This window comes from Phaseolus vulgaris, chromosome 1, assembly GCF_051622355.1.
Source record: "Phaseolus vulgaris cultivar YP4 chromosome 1, ASM5162235v1, whole genome shotgun sequence".
NCBI lineage: Eukaryota > Viridiplantae > Streptophyta > Magnoliopsida > Fabales > Fabaceae > Phaseolus > Phaseolus vulgaris.
Genome location: NC_143498.1, coordinates 53878854 through 53898176, shown reverse-complemented (window position 1 = coordinate 53898176; position 19323 = coordinate 53878854). Strand labels below are relative to the sequence as shown.

General features: G+C 36.4%; 2 protein-coding genes across 5 annotated transcripts; both read right to left on the bottom strand.

Moving 5' to 3' along the window:
- Positions 1 to 794: 794 nt before the first annotated feature.
- On the bottom strand, positions 795 to 5605 carry LOC137815146 (Eukaryotic aspartyl protease family protein). 3 transcript variants are annotated; one of them, XM_068618208.1, is made up of 10 exons: positions 5037 to 5602; positions 4797 to 4935; positions 3901 to 4139; positions 3546 to 3773; positions 3317 to 3455; positions 3174 to 3244; positions 2938 to 3037; positions 1661 to 1721; positions 1477 to 1548; positions 795 to 1298 (listed from the first exon to the last, which is right to left on the bottom strand). In XM_068618208.1, exons 1-10 carry the CDS (start codon positions 5321 to 5323, stop codon positions 1066 to 1068), a joined length of 1569 nt encoding a protein of 522 aa, XP_068474309.1. In that variant the 5' UTR covers positions 5324 to 5602; the 3' UTR covers positions 795 to 1065. The 3 variants fall into 3 exon arrangements, with proteins under 3 accessions (XP_068474309.1, XP_090150801.1, XP_090150802.1); XM_090294675.1 differs by having other exon boundaries at positions 3901 to 4173; positions 5037 to 5597; XM_090294676.1 differs by lacking the exon at positions 3901 to 4139 and having other exon boundaries at positions 5037 to 5605.
- Positions 5606 to 8220: 2615 nt separating this feature from the next.
- On the bottom strand, positions 8221 to 18650 carry LOC137815132 (protein CELLULOSE SYNTHASE INTERACTIVE 1). Of its 2 annotated transcripts, none has more exons than XM_068618188.2 (8): positions 18316 to 18650; positions 17785 to 17944; positions 16664 to 16737; positions 13257 to 16320; positions 10503 to 13047; positions 9397 to 9851; positions 8665 to 8781; positions 8221 to 8553 (listed from the first exon to the last, which is right to left on the bottom strand). In XM_068618188.2, the coding sequence occupies exons 2-8, from the start codon at positions 17785 to 17787 to the stop codon at positions 8413 to 8415; spliced, it is 6399 nt and encodes a 2132-aa protein (XP_068474289.1). In that variant the 5' UTR covers positions 17788 to 17944; positions 18316 to 18650; the 3' UTR covers positions 8221 to 8412. The 2 variants fall into 2 exon arrangements, with proteins under 2 accessions (XP_068474289.1, XP_068474290.1); XM_068618189.2 differs by lacking the exon at positions 18316 to 18650 and adding an exon at positions 18166 to 18287.
- Between the last annotated feature and the right edge of the window lie 673 nt (positions 18651 to 19323).

The following is a 19323-nucleotide window of genomic DNA, read 5'->3' as shown; positions in this document are numbered from 1 at the left end:
ACTAGATACCATGCATATATGATATCGTTTCTATCTTAGAAATAATTTATCTATAAAAGATTTCAAAACATTAAAAATAAGAAATTTTATACATAAAAGTGAAATATTTTACGATTTGTTTTATCTGGCCATGCTTAGGATGTTAATGTTTTTTACTTCAATATTTATTATTACTATTTTAAGTTTTTATATATCACCAACTAATTAAAAAAAAATTATATCATTTTTAAGATAATAATTATCAAAATTAACAAAACTTAATTTACGTAATAATGTGTAATTAAGTGTATTTGGACACATCTAATACACATAATCATATCAAATTTTCAAATATGTTGTTGCTTTTAGACAATGCAAGTAAAAGTGAGTAACATAGAAACAAACACTCAACAAATGATATCATAAAATTATATTACCTGTACATACATTTCAATGTTTAGAAAATTTTACTCATTAAGCCAATCGGTCTATTACTTTGATGTTTCACTAATCATAACTAAGATAAACATTATATCTAAAAATTAGCAGCTTGTAATATTACACTTTGTGGCTCATTATGTAAAAAATGGAAAACACCAGTGCACCACGACTACTAAAAAAAACTAAATATGCTCTTATTAAAATTTGCATTGTAACTAGCTCTCTTAGCAAAAACCATTAGCTTTGATTATCAATCTGATTTTCATACACCGAACGACAAAATGATTCCGTGATTTTTGGATAAACAAGTCCAGGTTTCATATTTATTCAGAGCATTTGAATTAACATAATCAACAGAGTGACATATAAACTAGTTGATTGAAAAATGAATTAAATTAAAAGGCAGTCTTCAGGATAACACCAAGCAAATTAATTTACATAAGCTCACCCGTCAGAAAACGGGGTTACCATAGTCCAGTACGCGTTTAAGGAATCTAACATGCTGGTAAGGTTGAAAATAACAGCATTGGATGGTGTGAGATCTAAAATACTTACAAAAGCTAGGGGGACAAAATGGATACAATACAGACTTGGGTATACATGTAACGCTATCTAGACATATATAAGAATCAGAATGCGATGCTTTCAGTAAGAGGTAGACACAAGTTGAAATAGAAGAAACAAATAGCAGTGCCAATATACCCGGCACGATGAAATCATCCGCGATAAAGCTGCTGAAGATTTGTGGGGAGCTCTTCCAGCAACAGCTGGAGCAACTGCATGCCCGTTCGTTCTTTGTTGCTCATCTGAAGGCAATGGGTTTGGTGAAGTCTCATTTGGAGAAAGGGGCATCCTCTTACCTATACTCAGATCCTGACCTACACATCCATTGAAACAATGTATAAGCAAAATGAATAGAGAGTTAGGGTTTTGATTTGAAAAAATCCATTAAATCAGTTAAATGGCTAAGAAACCAAGTCAGGTTCACTGCCTAACAAGAATTATTAGAACTATAAAATATATTAAGCTCATAAACTCAAAAGTAATATGACTCACAATTTGAGCGTGACCACGCTAGCTTCTTGTTTTCCCTATCAAATACCAAACGGTATCCAGTCATGAAGTTCTCTGCAAAAATATGTTATTGGTTTTAAGATTAAAGTATCTTTTAATAACTATACTATATACTATATTTCAGAGTAAGGGTAATGAGTAGACATTGACTAGGAAAATAACTTACGTCCAATTGTTCCCATATCCCCTTCTGTTGGCTGTATGGCTAAACAAAATCCAATGACTCCCTGCACAAAGAGAACCGGTCTACCTAATTTAGATACACCAGTTACAGGAGAAATAGCCACTTTTTGGTTTTATTTTTTCTTCTATAAGTATTATTCTAAAAACTGAGTTTTCCTTTTGCAGAGAACATTTTCTATTAACATATTAAATGGATGCTGCACATTCCAGGAAAAAATAATGTTTACAAGAACACGTTTTCACTTGCTAAATCGATGCAACAATCCCTATGACAATAATATTAATCCCAAAAAAACATAATAGAAAACATTTTAACAAGGCAACAAATGAACTGTTGGCTTATGCATTCGTATAAAGTTAGTTCACCGCCTAGGAAAATAATATAACCAAAAATTGTTACAATTCAATTTTCCAAAAAATTCATGCACTGCGTCCTTAGAACAATTGGAGATAGAGGTGATTCAAAGCAGTTCACAGCTGTCTGGCCTCAGTAATGAGCATGAAAGTTAGATAAAAAAAAGGCCAAACTTGGGAATTGGGACAGAATGGTGGTGAAAAACATTCTGTATAAGTAAAACTATATTTTGATACAAAATCCATTCTGTTCTGGCAAAGTGGATAGAATATATTCATTAGGTGTCCACATACAAAATATAAGTTCAAACAGACAGTAGGTACTTTTTCTCTCATGGGCTACACAAAAGGGAAGTACTTCTCAGCAAAAATTCGCTGCAAATAATTAGTTGATACAATAAAAAATAATGGCATGTCCTCTTGTATTATTAATCCTTCTGATAATTTATAAAGAAAGCAATAAGTTAAAAAAAATAAATGCATTTAATTTCTTAAAAACATTTAATACCTTCTTTGTTAAATAGGTAGGAGGATTAACAAGAAAATGTCGGAGGAAGAATTAGAAATATTCTAACACTAATCATGATTCATAGTTAATTATAAATTTAAAAACCTTAGTCCAGGATCACTTCATTCACACCCACCTTCTTTGTTAAATAGGTAGGAGGATTAACAAGAAAATGTCGGAGGAAGAATTAGAAATATTCTAACACTAATCATGATTCATAGTTAATTATAAATTTAAAAAACTTAGTCCAGGATCACTTCATTCACACCCACCTTCTTTGTTAAATAGGTAGGAGGATTAACAAGAAAATGTCGGAGGAAGAATTAGAAATATTCTAACACTAATCATGATTCATAGTTAATTATAAATTTAAAAACCTTAGTCCAGGATCACTTCACCTCATTGCCATAGAATACAAACACGGGATTATAGACCACAAAACTGTTATTCTGCTGGAACATGAGAGTTAAGCTGGGAACCTTTGGCAATTCTTGTGAACTGTCCGAAAAAAAATAATAAATAAATAAAGCTGTCAAAGAGACTAGAATTTCCAGCAATTACGAAATCATGGACCAAAGAGACACAGGCAGAGGTAAGAGAGAGAGACAGATAGAAATCTATCAAGAAAACTCACCTGGGTACATAGCAATACTCCCAAGGAGATCCTTCAAAGCTAGATCTTGAACCATTTACTTGTTGATCAAACTATTACAAATAAAATCATATGAAAACACTGAGGAAAAAATTATAATTACGGATCTCAGAAATCTAAAGTACCTGCTCGGCTATTGCTCCATAGGCATGGCCAGGAAGAAATGTAAAAGACGTTCCGCTATCAACCTGTGCTTTAAAACCTGTCATTTTAAGACAAGTGTTCCCAATACAAGATGACTCCACTCCAACAATGTACGTTGAACTGGCCAGGAGATTTATCATCATTAGCATGATACCATTTTCTACGTTTTTTAGTTCAGTGAAACATGGTAAACTAATTTAAAGCACATACTATAATCCATCCAAAGGCAAGAACGGAGTAGACTGTTGGATGGTTGATCCCTGGTCCCCAAAAAACATTCTACCAGAATCATCTTCATTAAAGCACAAGGAAAACGAATTGTGGATTAATCCGGACTTAGCAAGAAGACTCGGAACTGAACTCTCCCCAGGTCCCAAACCTAATAGACCATCGGGGGCAACCCCATCCAAGTAACCGCCACTTTGCTTCATACCACACCTACATTCAACAAAAAACAGACATCAGAGACAACCAGGAAGAAACTTGCTTTTCAGAACAAGGAGGGAAAAAGACATCATCAGGCAAAGTGATTTTGAAGTGAAAAGGACAGGGCAGTCAGCCACACCCAAAAACAACTGGAGCCTGAACAGACGAGTTTGATAAACCGCCACCAGACTGAAGATGCAGTATGTCCTCAACTAACAATCCAGAACTCGATGTATTATCTGACAAGTAACTGACCATGTACGGACACTGCTGCTGGGAACTTTTACAATTCGAACTATTATCACACAAGTGATGGCTGCAAGATAGATGCTTGCTGGATAACGATCGAGACGGACTATATTCATTCAGATCTCTATCCTGCATAATAGATGCCCCATATGTGAAGGAGCACCTGCCATCAATTATTGGAAATAAGTGCTAAACCTGTTATAGACTCTAAACCTCACTGAACAATTGCACCCATAAAGGTGCCAGAGTATCATATTCCACTCCAATTGACACCTTATCCTTATCCAATCAAGGATTTGCAACTCGCATCGATGAATATTTTCTAAACAATCACTAAAACAAACTAATACAATCAAATACTGTATCAATAAACCTTATCCGATCAAGGATTCACAATCATCATTAACTAATTTTTAAACAATCAATAAAACAAGCTAATAGAATCAAGTATTGTATTATTACATTAAGTTATTAAGACTACATGATACATAGTAGCGTAAATCAACATATTAGAAAGTGTATAGCCAAGTAACATTAGTCCTCGAACAAAATACATGAAAGTTCAAACACCAATCACGTCAGTGCAAAGTTCAAAAAACTGCGAGTTACATTACAATATTAACATATGTTTAAGACTAAAATGTCGAGATCAACCAACAAGAAATTTCATAGACTCATTTCAAACTTCCTTAGTTTCTAGAACTAAGTTAACATTATGCTTAATCACAGCTACTCAACATAGTAAGAGAAATCAGAGAAGAGATAGATTAGGCACCATATTCATACCAGATTGGAATAGTAACTCGATGACAATGGAGCACACTGTACGCAATCACACGGAATCCAAAGAAGATCACTGCCTGCGTCCAACGCCACGAGAAACGAAGTACTCGGTGTTCCAATATCAATCCACGTGTAATGTAACCTAATCACCAGAGACACATACATTATCAGATTCAAAATCACGTCGTTTCGCGCGACTAGAAAAAAACAGAAGAGAGACGAGTTAGGGATTAGTATTATCACCAGCCGAAGTCGTTGCCTAGAGACAACGTTTTGCTACCGTGAGTAGGAAACAGAAGCTGGTAGCGAGCGCCTCCGAGTTTGATCTTGCGTCTGAGAATGTCGTCGGCGAGAAGCATCTGGTAGTAGCGCAAGCTCCGCCGCTCTGGCCAGTCGCCGGTCGGGATTCGAACCGGTTTGATTTCGTCGGCGAAGCGGTGAACGAGGCGCGCGGAAAACGTGATGGAAAGCGGCATTGCGCGTGCCGTTAGCTCCAACAACAACAACAGTAGCAGCAACCGCCAACGCATCGAGATCGAGATCTGGCACGGACACTTGTTCTGATGCCTCGTTGAAACAGATTAAGTATGACGATTGGTGTTAACTAGTGAGGCGAGAGTGCGCAGTGTGCATCATCATCATCTATAGTTTCGTTTCGTCCCTGTGTGGCTGTGTGTGAGAGCGAGAACGAGAGTGTTAGTGGATAAAGCACAGAAAGTGGCGCATTCGCGTTGGGGATTGAAACTTAACTGTTAAGCGCTTAATTAACGGAGAAAGTGGTATGAAGTGATATGATTAGTGTTTGTTATAGTGAGGGTTGAAAATGATGATTAGGATAGGAGGAGTAAGCGTACAACGGTAACAGGACGAAGCGAAACGTCACGCGCGGTGGCCCCACCGTGTCTTTACGTGTTCGAGATAAAACGGGCTTTTATTGCCAGTGTTGATTTGTCTTTGCCACTGTGGCCCCGCATTTACTTTCATTCCTTTCCTTTTACAAAATAAAAAGAATAAATTATATAATTTAATAATAAAGATTTATATATATAAATATATTTTAATTTTTTAAAACAGAAAATTATTTGTTATTGTTGATTAAAAAACTTTTTCTTTATTTTTTAATTATAATAAAAATTTATATAATTAATTTAAAATTTTAGAAAATTAATATATTTCTTATAATAGAAGGCAAAAGTTTCTTAGCCAGACATAAAGAGCCTCATAGCATACAAGCCAAAAGTTTCTTAGCTAATCTCATTACATCAAGAATAAACTTAAATAATTGCTCTACATGGTAAGAAATCACAAATGTCTGGTGTGGACAGGGGATAAAATCTCTCTCACACCAAAGAAAAAATCTTCAAAGCTAAACAGAAATAATTATGAATCCCACTCTTTGTTAAGTAATGATAATTATTGGAAGTAGAAAATTTATACTAGATGTGATTGATGTAACTGAAAATAATTTTTATTTTATTTTAATAATATTATATTTATTATAATAAATAAAAAGGTAAATATTAATTAATTTCTTCTATTTTATAATATTTTATTTTAATTATTTATTTATTTTAACATAATATATATATATTAACAAAATATTAAGCTTTTTTATTTTATTAATTATTTAATATTTATTTTAACTATTCATTTTATTATAGTATAATAAAGTATATTTATAAATATTTAATTCTTATTTATGTTTACATATTCGATTGCATTAAATTGTATAATCAACTATTTCAATTTCTTCACAAATATTTACAAAGTAGGGAAGAAAGTTTACGAACATATTTTTTTTTTCTAGACTTCTGTTTTTTTTAATTTCTAATGCATTTATTTATGTAGTTTCTCTGTGTTTTTTGTTATCCTCTTCTGCTCAAGTGCTCCAATCATAAAAACAGCCCCACAAGAGCGGTGGTGGAATGGTCCAAGATGTGAAGGCAAGTTGGCTCTCACCTTTTTTTCATACTCTTAAATGCTAAGTTCACTCCACCTTTTTAAAATTTAGTATTGTCTCCCAATATATGGAAATTAATTTGTTTTATGTACATTTAATGGTGTGTACATCGTCTAAGTGTCAAGTGATTTGTATTATAATTGCTTCTTATTTTATGTTTAGTTTGTTCCGAGGATGATCTCATCTTTATACTTTGTGTTTATGTGAATTACACAGTTATACGATAACGTTGAGTTAATTATTAGTAGCTATATGTGTGTGAATTTTTCAAATCTTGATTATTCAAATATAATCTTATAATCTAGATTTATTGTGTACAAAACTAAATTGTGTGACTAAAAAGTTTCAAATACCTAAAAAAAGTCAATTTTATCTTAATTGGAGAATGTAACTTGGTGAGGATTGTGTGTTCTACGGTAAACGAGATTGTATTGAGAAAACAAAGGACCTCTCCTGCTGAGAGGAAGAGTATAAAATAGAGAGTTTAATGTATTTTCTTACTGAGAGAGTCATCACCCATTTATACGTCGGGTCAATCACCACATCTAAAATATTGTCTACTTTGAAGATCAGTACTCTGTCACGGTTTTGTCCTTAAAAGACGTCTCGATGGATTGAAGAAGGAAGGACTGTCATTGACCTCGACTCCTGAGTAATATAAGACTATATTGATAGTAGTGGAACATTAATAATTATTACAAAGTTGAGTCCCATAATTCTATTGCAGCAGAATCTCGATCAGAAGGGCTCGAAATATATTATTTCATGAAGTTAGATATTCTTCTTATGTTGTGCATTGATTAAATCTCATATGGTCCTTTTGACTGAACTGTGGATAGATTTGGTGAAGTTCCCACCTAAATTTTGGAAGTCCTTATAACATGCTCGATAAGAAGGTAGCTGGTGGGAGTGCGGCTATTAAGTTCCACATAGTAAAAGCTTTTCATACTTTTTCTTCTAAATGTCTTGCCTACTTTCTGTTCCATGATACATTTTGCAATTGGATAAAAGGCTATACTTCATTCTGTAAAGTTATCTATAGTTTGAAAAAGAATACATGTGCAGATAGTTTTGCTTAGTCTTTGACATTTGCAATAGGTTATCTTTTTTGCTGTTTTACCACCTAGTTTTATTAGAGAGTTTTTTAGAAACAAATATAGTTGATGAGTACCAATTTTGCTATCTCACCTTGATTTAGTTCTCTCACGTAACAGAAGAAAAAAAACATTAAGTCATTATGTAATTCAAGTTGTTCAAATAATGAAATTCATAAATATTATTCAGAGACTTCAAAAGGATTTCCCATTTTTTTTTTAAATTCTCATTAATCTTAATTATCATCTAATAATTAATAGGATTTGTTGTTTTTCTTTCAATCTAGTTTTATACTTTTAGTTCCTAATCTAAGCTTTAACCCGTCAAAAAGCACCTTTATATATAACCCACCTTAATTGACAACGCGCAAAATTCATACAAGATTGGAAGCAGGCCTAGCACTTAACCAAGGAAATGAAGGATCAAGTTACAAAAGAATGTTCTTTTAAAAGAATTTATGTGCACTAGCAAGACAAATCAAACTGTACAAAAATTTCTTTTCAACCGTGTATCCTGTGTTCCAATTTAAAAGCTTGACGCTAAAGACGGAAACAGGTATATATATCACTTGTTAGACCACTGGAATTCTATTTCTAAATTCCTCGAGGGGCCACTCTTACTTTCTGGCAACAAAGTGTACTCTCCAGATACTGCTCCTAGCATTACTACCCGATCGATCTGGATTGTCACTTTCCCAAATGAACTCTGCCATCAGATAAAAATAATAGAGGGGTCAAGCGGAAGTGTAAAACTAAAATAATTGAAGATGAATAGACTGCATTTAGTATAATAGTCCAATTTTCCCACATTCATTACCTTTCCCATTTTGCTCTTGTTTTTGCAAGATATGTGAAGCTTCTGGCCTTTTGGAGGACTCTCAAAGGACCATGAAAAGCTCTCTTCCCACTCCGGATTAGGGCCAGTTGAGACCACCTAACCAGCACATTCTCATGATAATTAGCACATTCACTTGTCGAGGAGGAAATCAAATCAAAGGAGAAATTGTATTATATTAAGAATAAGACATGATGTTCCTCAAACTGTATAATAAAATGACAACCACATATTTAGGCTGCAAATCCTCGTCCCTTACGTTTTAAACTGGAAATAGCAAAGAAATTGAAGTGGGGCATGGCCCTCCACAAGATGACAAGTGACAACCAAATTCTTTCATAAGTCAAAAACTACTTCAAAATGAAAGAAAAAAAATCAATATGGGTAATTCTGGATTCTAAAATCTGGCAATACAACTGCAGCAGAATATGTAAATGAGGTCAAGTGATTTTTTTTTCTAGGAACTAGGAAGCAACTATAAAGGTCCATATCCTAACTGGGAATTTTCTAATATTGGCATAATTTCCAAAAGGACATAACAGATAACATTAGTATTTTGGCATTTATGCAAGATTGACATGGAGATACATGTCATATATTAGTCTCACATAAACAAGCACTCGCCCATTTCAACTAATCCTAGTACATTATAGAGGAGAAGATCACAAAACAAGATAATGGATATGAATTATTATTATTATTATTAAAAAATACCTTGGTTTGCCTTGGAGGAGTGTTTCCAAGCGTAAGCTTGCAAAAAACACTTGGGTTTCCAACAGATTGCTTCATATTGTTACCACGCTTGATGATCACCACCAAGGTTCCAGGCAAACACTGCAATAAAAACTCTGCCTTCTCCTGAAAGCGAGGAGGGGCAGACTGGATTAAGTACTGCAGCAAAGGAATAGCATCTGCAGCTGCTATTGATTGAGCTCTTGAAACTTCTGCTGAACATGCTGACCAAGCTTGCCTAAGCAGGAAAAGTGCATCCAAGGCAGCTTCCTGAGTAGCCTCAGAGCCTGTCTTTAAGGATGTAACCAGATGGGGAATGCTAAGTGTTGCTGGCTCAGTTGCTCTCAGTCTAGGGAAGTTGCTAAAAAGAGAATTTAAGGCTTTAAGATACTCTTCGTTCACAGTTCCAGTAGCCCATAAGTCCTTTTCAATAGCAGCTAAAAAAGATCACAAATTAAAATAGGTCATATTTACGTACAGGAGTGAGGTTTGAATTGTGAAGCAACTTATAGTGAAATGCACAGAATCAACATTGCTCCCCAATGAATTCATGTTAGAAACAACACCTTTATTTAGAAGACAACTTTCAATTTCAACCTATCCATCTTCTGATACATCAATGAATATTTACAGAAGACTAGGTGCCTATTTTAGCTAGAAAAGGCTATGTAGCACAAATAAGAGTCTAGCTGTTCAGCTCATCAAGAAATTAAGTGTACAACAAAGTTTACAATTCATCTGTTCCTTCCCCAAATTTTTGGTTTCAAGACCAATAATCAACAAAAAAACCAGCTCGGCCATTTCGTTTAAAGGTGCATTAATCCATGTGTACCAGTTTTGAGATTCTTTATAGAAAAAATATTTTGAAAATCAAGCTATGCTTCTGCTTATAAAAGCAGAGAAAAATGCTTTACAAGGAGAATCAAATAATTAGTTTAAGAACAAGAAAACCCATGTAAGAAATTGCCATGTGAAAAGCAACAAACACACCATTTTGTATGAGAAAATATGAAGATAAGATATACCGTAGTGGGTCCAGCATAAAAATAACAAGTATTTAAACACTGCCCAATGGGAAAATAGCTCACCAGTTATTGCTCTGACTGTTTCACTAGAAGCATACTCTTGAATGGTATGATTTGAAAATAGAAGTTTAATAAACATTGCAGCCTGAACAGATGTTTCAGGATCACTTGAACCTATCAGATCCAGAATAACCTGAACCCCACCAGCCTCTGCAACTGCTCTTTTATTTGATCGACTGTTCATCACAAGGTTTTGTAGAGCACATATGGCTACAACTTTCATTTCTTCAGTTGGTTGGTCTTCAAGCACATTCACTAAAGCACGACAAGCTGAAACTGCATCACTTGACCGGGCAAGACCCTCGTTCTGAAATAGATCGCCAAGAGCCAATGTTGCTAATAACCTTGCTTGTTGTGCTTGGGTTTGTGGGTCCAATAGATAATGGGATAATGGTAAGATGGCTGATTTAGTAACTTTTGTTTCTCTGATCTTTACATTGTTCAGCAATGCTTCTAAGAGTCTTGCAGCAGTTTCCTCGCACTGATGAGATCTTAGGAGCTCTAAGAGAGCCTCTATGGCACCACTTTCAGCCATTGCTTCGGCACTAGTTCCATCGTCACTTTCCAACACAAGGAGAGCATTTAATGCACCAACAACTGTGCTTTCTAAGCCAGATCTAAGCAGCCTAACCAAAACAGCAACTGGAACTTCCAGGTAGTATTCAGAACTAAATTGCAGAATACTAGCCAAAACAGATGCCGCTGATTCCCATAAAGCATGAGGAATGGAAGGATCTGCTTGCAATATAACTTTTGAAATTTCAATAACACCACCCTCTTTTGCAATTTCATTTGGCCATAGCAGTGCAATACTGACCAGGGCCTTCACAGCTCTCTGTTGCAATATATGTATACCAGAACCAAGAACTCGTATAAGAGGGCCAATTACATGCTGTGTTACTGGATCTTTCTGAAGGTGTTCTTCTAAAAGAAGATGTGAGAGAAGCTCAGCTGCCAACTGTTGCACTGCTGATATTGGAGAATCAAGCAAAGGGATAAGAGGTTCAATAGCTTGGTGAGAAGACAGTGTGTAATCAGCACGACACTGTGGGTGTTCTAAGATATTAACCAAAACCTGCAATGCACTGTGTTGTCCATCTGGTCCAAAGTCTTGTCTTATTAGCAACATAAACAGCGGTTCAACGACTTTAGCAGCCGGTGGTCCTTTAGCTATGCTAGCATTATTGGTCAATATACGCAACAATTCAGCAAAAGCTGCACATAGATAATCAGGTGCTTCATGAAGGATGTCAAGTATGCTTTCAATAATTCCAGCTTTCACCATTTCTATTTTGCAAGCTGGCCTGTCTTTTCCCAACTTGACCAGAGCTCTGGAAATGGCCTCATGAAGTACATAATTCCTTCCGTAAAGTAGCCCAACAAGAGGAATAACTGCACCATGTGCAGCAACTAATTCAGCTAGTTGCTCATCATCAACAAGTCTATCCAATGCCCGCACAACTGAATGGTGAGAAGGACCAAACTCACTTACAAGGAGAGAGACAAGGGGTTCAACACAACGTGCAGCAGCCATTGTGGACCGAATCCTTGTATTTCCAAAAAGAACAGAACATAATTCAGCAGCATCCCTTTTGAGATCCATTGAACAATCTGATGAAAGAATCCTACAAAGAACATCCACTGCATTCATCTCTACATCTGCAACAGCGAGTGCTTTTGAAGGGTTTTCACTCAATAACCTAACTAATGCAGCAATTGCAGCATGCTGCTCTCTCTCTAAACCAGTATTAAGAATCTCCACCAAGGGTTGGACAGCTTGTCGAGCAGTCTCTGCATTTCTAATGTGGTCAGAGGAGAATAAACTTTCCAAAGCTTTTGCAGCCCTATACCTTGCAGCTCTTCCTCCTAAACGCAGTACAGCTACAAGTTGAGTAACAGCTCCAAATGCTGATTCATGTCTCCGTATTTCTGCACTGCTAAACAGAATCCCTAACAGATCCGTAGCAGCTTCTTCCGTTGCATCTTGTGGACCTAGTGAAAGATACTTAGAAAGTGCCTCTAGGGCACCTGCCTCAACCATTACAATCTTATTTGATGGACAATCTATAGCAAGCTGAGTCAAAAGCCCAAGTGCTAAAAATGGTGCACCAGGACGTTCTGGAATTGGTTTGAGCAGATCAACTAGAGCAGGTATTGCCTTCCGAGAAGTGGCACCAACTCTTATGTCATCAACTCTAAACAACCTCTCAAGAGCAACTTGATCAGGATAATGCACCAAAGAAAATTCATCTGACAATTCTAGAAGATCCTGTATGTCAGTATCAGCACAGCCAAGCAAGGAGATAAGTCCACCTGCTGCCCCAGAATTTGCCACAGACAGGAGTGTTCCCCTGCTACCATTACAGACTAAGCTAGCTATTGATTGTGCAGCAAAATATCTGTTTGCTGATTCCTCTGACTTCAATAAATTGGCAAGTGCTGGTATAGATTTCATGGTTGCATGTGCTCGTATAATATCCCTGTCCTGAAATAATATTGCCAACAACAAAGCACAAATCCACATGCTGCTATCTTCTTTGTAGTCAATCTGCATATCACCAAAAACAAGCAAAAATTTGACATAAAATAATAATTGTATACTAATCTATTGTCTAACTACTATACAAACGAGGAGAGGTGTATTTGTGAACAGCTTTGACAAAAAAGAATCCATTTACGAAGATGAGTAAATAAATATGGAAAGAATCAGATGCCACTGTATACTTCAACTTGACTGAAAACATAGCACTAAAATACCTGACTGTACAATGAGAAACAATTTGCAATCCTGTCACTCAGAAACTCAATTGCACCCGTCTCCATTATTGCAGTTTTACATTTTTCATCATGGCAAGCAAGAACAGTTAGTAACCATATAGCTAAGTTGGCACCGGAAATAATAGTGGTGCCAGTGCTTGATTTACCCTCATTGGCTTCTTTTGTATGCCTGCAAATTCTGATAACGTCCCTGCTGTCGTCACGCTGACCCAAAGTAGCCTGTGAAGAAATAAGTATGTCGACAAGAGACTGAACTAGATTACCACACAAGTTTGATAGATTGAGATCCTCCACCAGCCTCTGGTGATTTACTTTAGCAGCACAAATAAGAACAGCAACTCCTCCAATTTTGACCTGTATATTTTGAGAAGTGGAATTGATTATCCTCTTAGCTATAGAAGATATACATCCAGAGGCAGAAACAACAATGTCTCCCAGAACAAAAGGTTGATCCATACATAATCGAGATAAAATTTCAATAGCTTTATCCTGCAACACTGGCGTTGAATCGGTAATGGACAGAACTATTGGGCTGATGCTTTTAGGAAATTCAGCCAAAACTGCCCAAGCAGGCTTACTGTGTGCACCATTCACTTCTAACCTGGACAGCATGGCAAGTGCTTCTAGAGCTTCTGATGTGGAACTAAGTCCACTGATAGCAAAGTCTAAGAAAGAAACTAATGCAAGAACAGTGCCAGCTCGATTCACACAATCAGTTACAGCATAATCAACTTGCCTCTTAGAATGTAAAAGGCGAGCAATTGCTGCAGCAGCATGTGATTTTCCAGAAATTGTGCCTTCACGTAATACTCTGGTAGCAGCCAATATGACTTCTTCTGCAACAGCTTTCTCAGCAATTTCACTGTCCAAAATAAGATTTGCCACAGCACATGTTGCCAGCTCCGCCACTTCCAAAACTGAAGAGTTAGCTAGTGAAACTAGGGAGGGTAAAGCATCTCTAGCAATAGCAACCACATCCCTGTTCTCTTTGATGGAAAGAAATATTGCAGCCAAGCAGCGTGAGGACTCCATTAAGATACTTTCTGATTCAACATTAAGCAACTTCATTGCCGACCAAAGAGTTTTAACAGCAATGCTGCTTTCACGCACATCTTTCCTCATTTCAAAAATTCCCGCCAGAGCAGACACAGACTTTGCCTGAGTTTCTTCCTCGGTTGAGCTCAGTAATTTTATCATTGTATCAACTGCATCACTGGCAGCACTACCTTCACGTAGAAGATCAGTAAGAGAAACAACTGAAAGCATACTTTTCAAAGCATCTAAAACATAAGCCTTAGATTCAGGTAAATCACTGGTCAATAATGCTGTAAGCTGACTGATAGTTGCTGTATCAGACTTATGAATTAAGTGATTCAAAGTCTTTGCTGCAATCTCCTTCCCATTTGAGCTTCCATTCTTCAACAGCCAAAGCAATGCAGGAACAGCATCAGCACTTTCAACACAAGCACGTATATCCTCACTGTGATCACATAGGTTCCTAAGGATTGACGCTGAGTCTTCCTTTGCTTTTGCAGATCCTGACTCCAAAATTTGAACAAGAGGAGGTATACCACCAGCAGCAGTAATAGCCCATTTACTTTCATCATTTTCATTAGATAAAAGGCAAAGGAGGGCAACAGCACATTCTTGCTGCTGTTCCGATGAAAGCCCCAGAAGAGATATTAACAGCTGAACTCCTTCACGGCCTTGAAGTGCACGCCACAGACTGCATTCAGTATTGCACAATGTCAAGAGAGATTTTAGAAGTTCATCTTGCACTTCATTGGCAGCCATTGTTATTAAACCAACAAGCAAACGCTTTGGATCAGAATTTGCAAGTTTGATTGACAGTATAGGATTGCTATACAAACTAGCTAGGGCTTCAATGGTCCGTTCCTGTACAAGGAATGACAAGCCAGGTTTAAATTGTTCAAGTAATGTCTGCTCAACTACCAAAGGATCTGTGGCCCTGGTAGATTCTGCATTGTCATCATAAATCATAAGAGCTGAAGCTAAAGCCCCCAACGTGTCAGCAGCTTGGGCAGGCGAGGAGCATGATTCAAGGCTTTGACCAAGACTGGAGATGACATATGACAAACCACCAGAGATGTTTGCTAAAGCACACATTGCATTCTCCTGTAATGCTTGAGCATACTCACCCTGCATGAACTCTTTGGAAGGAGCTATGGTAGCATTAATCAAAGCAGGAATGCCATTGGAATTGGCTATCTCTTTTCTTGCATCTTTGCACTGAGCAGAAAGAGATTTAAGAGCACCGGCTGCTTCAGCCCTGACAGGGGCATCATTACCAGGGCTTAAAAGTTTGAGGAGTTGTTTAGTTTCCTCAGAAGTCAACAATTTTGAACAAACAGATGCATCCTCCATCATCATACAGCCAAGTAAAAAACACACATTTGCTAAAGTGTTAGACTGCCCTGTTTTCAGTAACTTAATTAATATGTCCACCCCTCCAGCTTGTATTGTGGCATTCCAGAATCTATCAGTGCTGCTGGAGAGATTTTTCAATGCCCCAGTTAATAAATTATCAACTACATTTGTCTTCAGGCCTTTCTGCAACTGCTCCCATAGAACTGGAACCACTCCTTCAGTTGAAAAAATTTTTGATCCAACATGATCTTTGGCACCACCTTGAGAAACAGCAAAAATTGTCTTTGCAGCAGCCACTTGACCTTCAGCAGAACTGGACTTGAGTAGACCAAGCAAAGGTGGAATGCATCCTCCAAGCAAGACTTTCACCCTCAACTCATTTTCTTTACAAAGTGAACCCAATACAGTTGCTGCCTGTATCTTCACATTCGAAGACCCTGACCGGAGAAGGGAAACAAGTACTGGAACTGCCTGAGAATGAGATCCAACAGCACTGAAAGCGTTTTCTCTAATATCAATAAGCTCCAATAACTGCTTCAAAGAATACTCTTTCTCCTGCATAGAAGATGAGCTCTGACGCAGCTGCTCAATGCATTGGGCAACACTTGCTAATGTCCCATCAGGATCCTCCATGCTGCTGCTGTTGCTACGTTCTCTGCAAACAATTATGCATGTAAGATACAAAAGTTATGCTCAAATTCAAATTTCCATAAACCATATATATAACCATCAAGTTAGGTAGTTCTCATTATCTTGATTTCTATGAGACTCTGAGAGGGTGAGAGAGGAACATGTTATTTCTGTCTTGGAACTTTTGACACAGTGTGACACAACAGGTAGGATTCATAAGTCATAGCTTATTTAACTACAAGCAAAAGTACCAATGTAACTGCAAGAATTTACCAGAGCATTACAAGCAAAAAATTTGATGATTTAAAGGCCATAAAATATTCTTTTTTAACATAATTTACAGGCATATATCCTATGTTGTAACCAACCTCAATCCCATCTTTAAAACAGAATGGGGAGGTAGAGTCTCTGAATCTTGAGCCCTCCCATCACCATTTCTTTCCTGCAATCAGACGAACGACAATGAGAATAAACAGAATGTTTGTATATCTCCAAATGATGGAAGTAACAAAAATTAAAATGAATATATTAGACTTAGTAAAATATGGATAAGGATAAATCTTGAAGTTCTATGTGAGAAGAAATGGAAAATCAATTTGAGAAGGAACATGGCAAAACCATTTATCACTATCACAACTTGATTTTTTTTGTGTCAAGAAATTTAAGATTTTCAAAGCATTAAATGTACATGATTGCCGCTTCTGTTACAGTTGACTAATTATTATGCATAGCATCTTATTGCACAAAACAGACAGGAGATATAAAATGGAGAAAAGAATATACGGCATTATATTCTTCAGCAGAAAGCCTCGGTATAATAAACTCCAGTTAAGGATAAACACTACAAGTAACTCATTAAAACAGATAAGAAAATGTAATAATGCCACCGTTTTTTCATTTTCTAGCATTTACCCTGCACCCACATGTAACCAAGGATATGTAGAAGGATATAGCAAATGATGGTAGAGTGCGTAACTAAAATAACGCTTCCTGTCTATAATAGAATAGTTCTCATCATCTTCATATTTTTATAAAACCATGGACTTCTCAATCGAAGAACAGTAACAGATATGTTCCAATGGGAGAGAAGAAACAAATAGTAGAATGAAATAACAGACTTCCATGGTTCACAATTATGCTTTCTAGAATAGTTTGGCACAAAAGAAAAACACAAATCAAGTCTAGTTTTAGACAGCTGTTCAGAACCACAATTGTGGCTACCATATTGCAGTTTAAGAAGTCTCCTCCACAACCACAACTGCCATTGCATCATCCTTCCATCGTCCAAAATTTCTATAACCACGACTAAAATTTTAAAACATATAGGACTGCCAAGCAACACGAAGAAATGGTATCCAATATGTGCAGGAGAACTTAAGGTTTCGTAAAATTACAAGTATATCCTAATACTCAAACACTTTTCCACTACCAGTAATGATGATTGTATAGCATAAAATGAAAAAGAAAAACAATGAAAAACACGAAGTACCATATCATTAGCAGCAAGTGTGCTGCCATTATGGGCAGCAAACCTCCAAGTCCGTGTGGTCGCCAGCTTCGCTTCGCGTAGACACTACCAAACTGATAAATCCAGGACACTGCTCCTATACAGTCTACACTGGAGAGTCCAACAGAACATCAAATCCACCCTGTCGAAACCGAAATTCAGATTTAAATCAATCACCAGTCTCAAACAACACTAATTGCACCAAAACCGCAAATGCAAATTCCACAAGTTCAAAACAACAACAAACAATAATAATAGGTACACGGTGACCTAACCAAAAGGCACTGAAAAATCAAGCAAACAATGGAATCGATTAAAATTGAATCGCGGAGACAGTTAGAGAGGTAGCAGATCAAGAGCTACCGGCGAGAAATGGAAGTGCAGAAAGCGTGAAGCGTGTGAGTCAACGAAAAAGTCAAATCAATTACGACGAATGAATGCGAGAGTATTGAAGAATGGATAAACGGTGCTTGTTGAAAGAATGCGAAGAGGTGAGAGGGAATGAAAAAACACCTTGAGAGAGTGAAAAGCGAAGCCGGCGTGTGAGTGTGACGGTGACTGGTGGATTGGTTTTCTTGGGTTGGTGGTGGTGCGAGATAGATTTGATTTGAATAAAAGTGAGGATGGTTCGTTAAGAAAACAGTGCGGAATGTGTGTTTTGGGTTTTAAATGGGCGTCTTGAATGGCTGATTTTGACGGAGGGGGAAGTGTGTGACAGTGAAAGACAGTGAAAGGAAATAGGCTTTGGGTGTTTTCAGTTTTCACTGTCATACACCATTAGGAGCACCGACAACAGCTCCACCCTCTAAGCTTTGTGGCTTAATGGCTTCGCATTCGCTTGAGCCAACGGTTTAGAATGGAATCACGTGTGCAAATAATGTACCTCTATGCATTCTTATTTATTGCATATAGAAATAAATAAATAAATAAAATTGGAATGTTTAATAATCACTTACAGAACATGTAACAAAACATACTCTATCCAACAACATAGGTGACAGAGATAACTGTAAGTTATTACCCCTAAATGTCAATATTCGCATGGATTAAATTTGCATTCGCATAAAATAAATAACGGTTTGCTAAGAAGTTCTTTCTTAAATACTCCTGAACCAAACCACTTCAATCAAGCTTTTAATGTTCCAGCTATTGTAGTATATGTTATGCGTACGGATTTTGTAAATAAAATGGTTTTTTCTTGGTCAGAAATAAATTGTATTGTTAGAAGAGAAAAATAAAGTGATTACATTATGGACTGTCTTAAAATATGCATGCAGAAAGGATGAGATCCGCAAAAAAAAAAAGTCAAAAATCAAATATGAATATTATTGAAAATATTATCACATAAGTATTGATAAGAGATAAGAAAAAAAATTAAAATAATATGACAAGTAGACGCATTAACAAATAGTATAATTAGATAAAATATTTAATTATTATTAATAAAAAATAATAATTTAATATTTTAACTTTTTTTATAAGATAATTAATATAAATACTGACTTAATCTTCCTAATATTT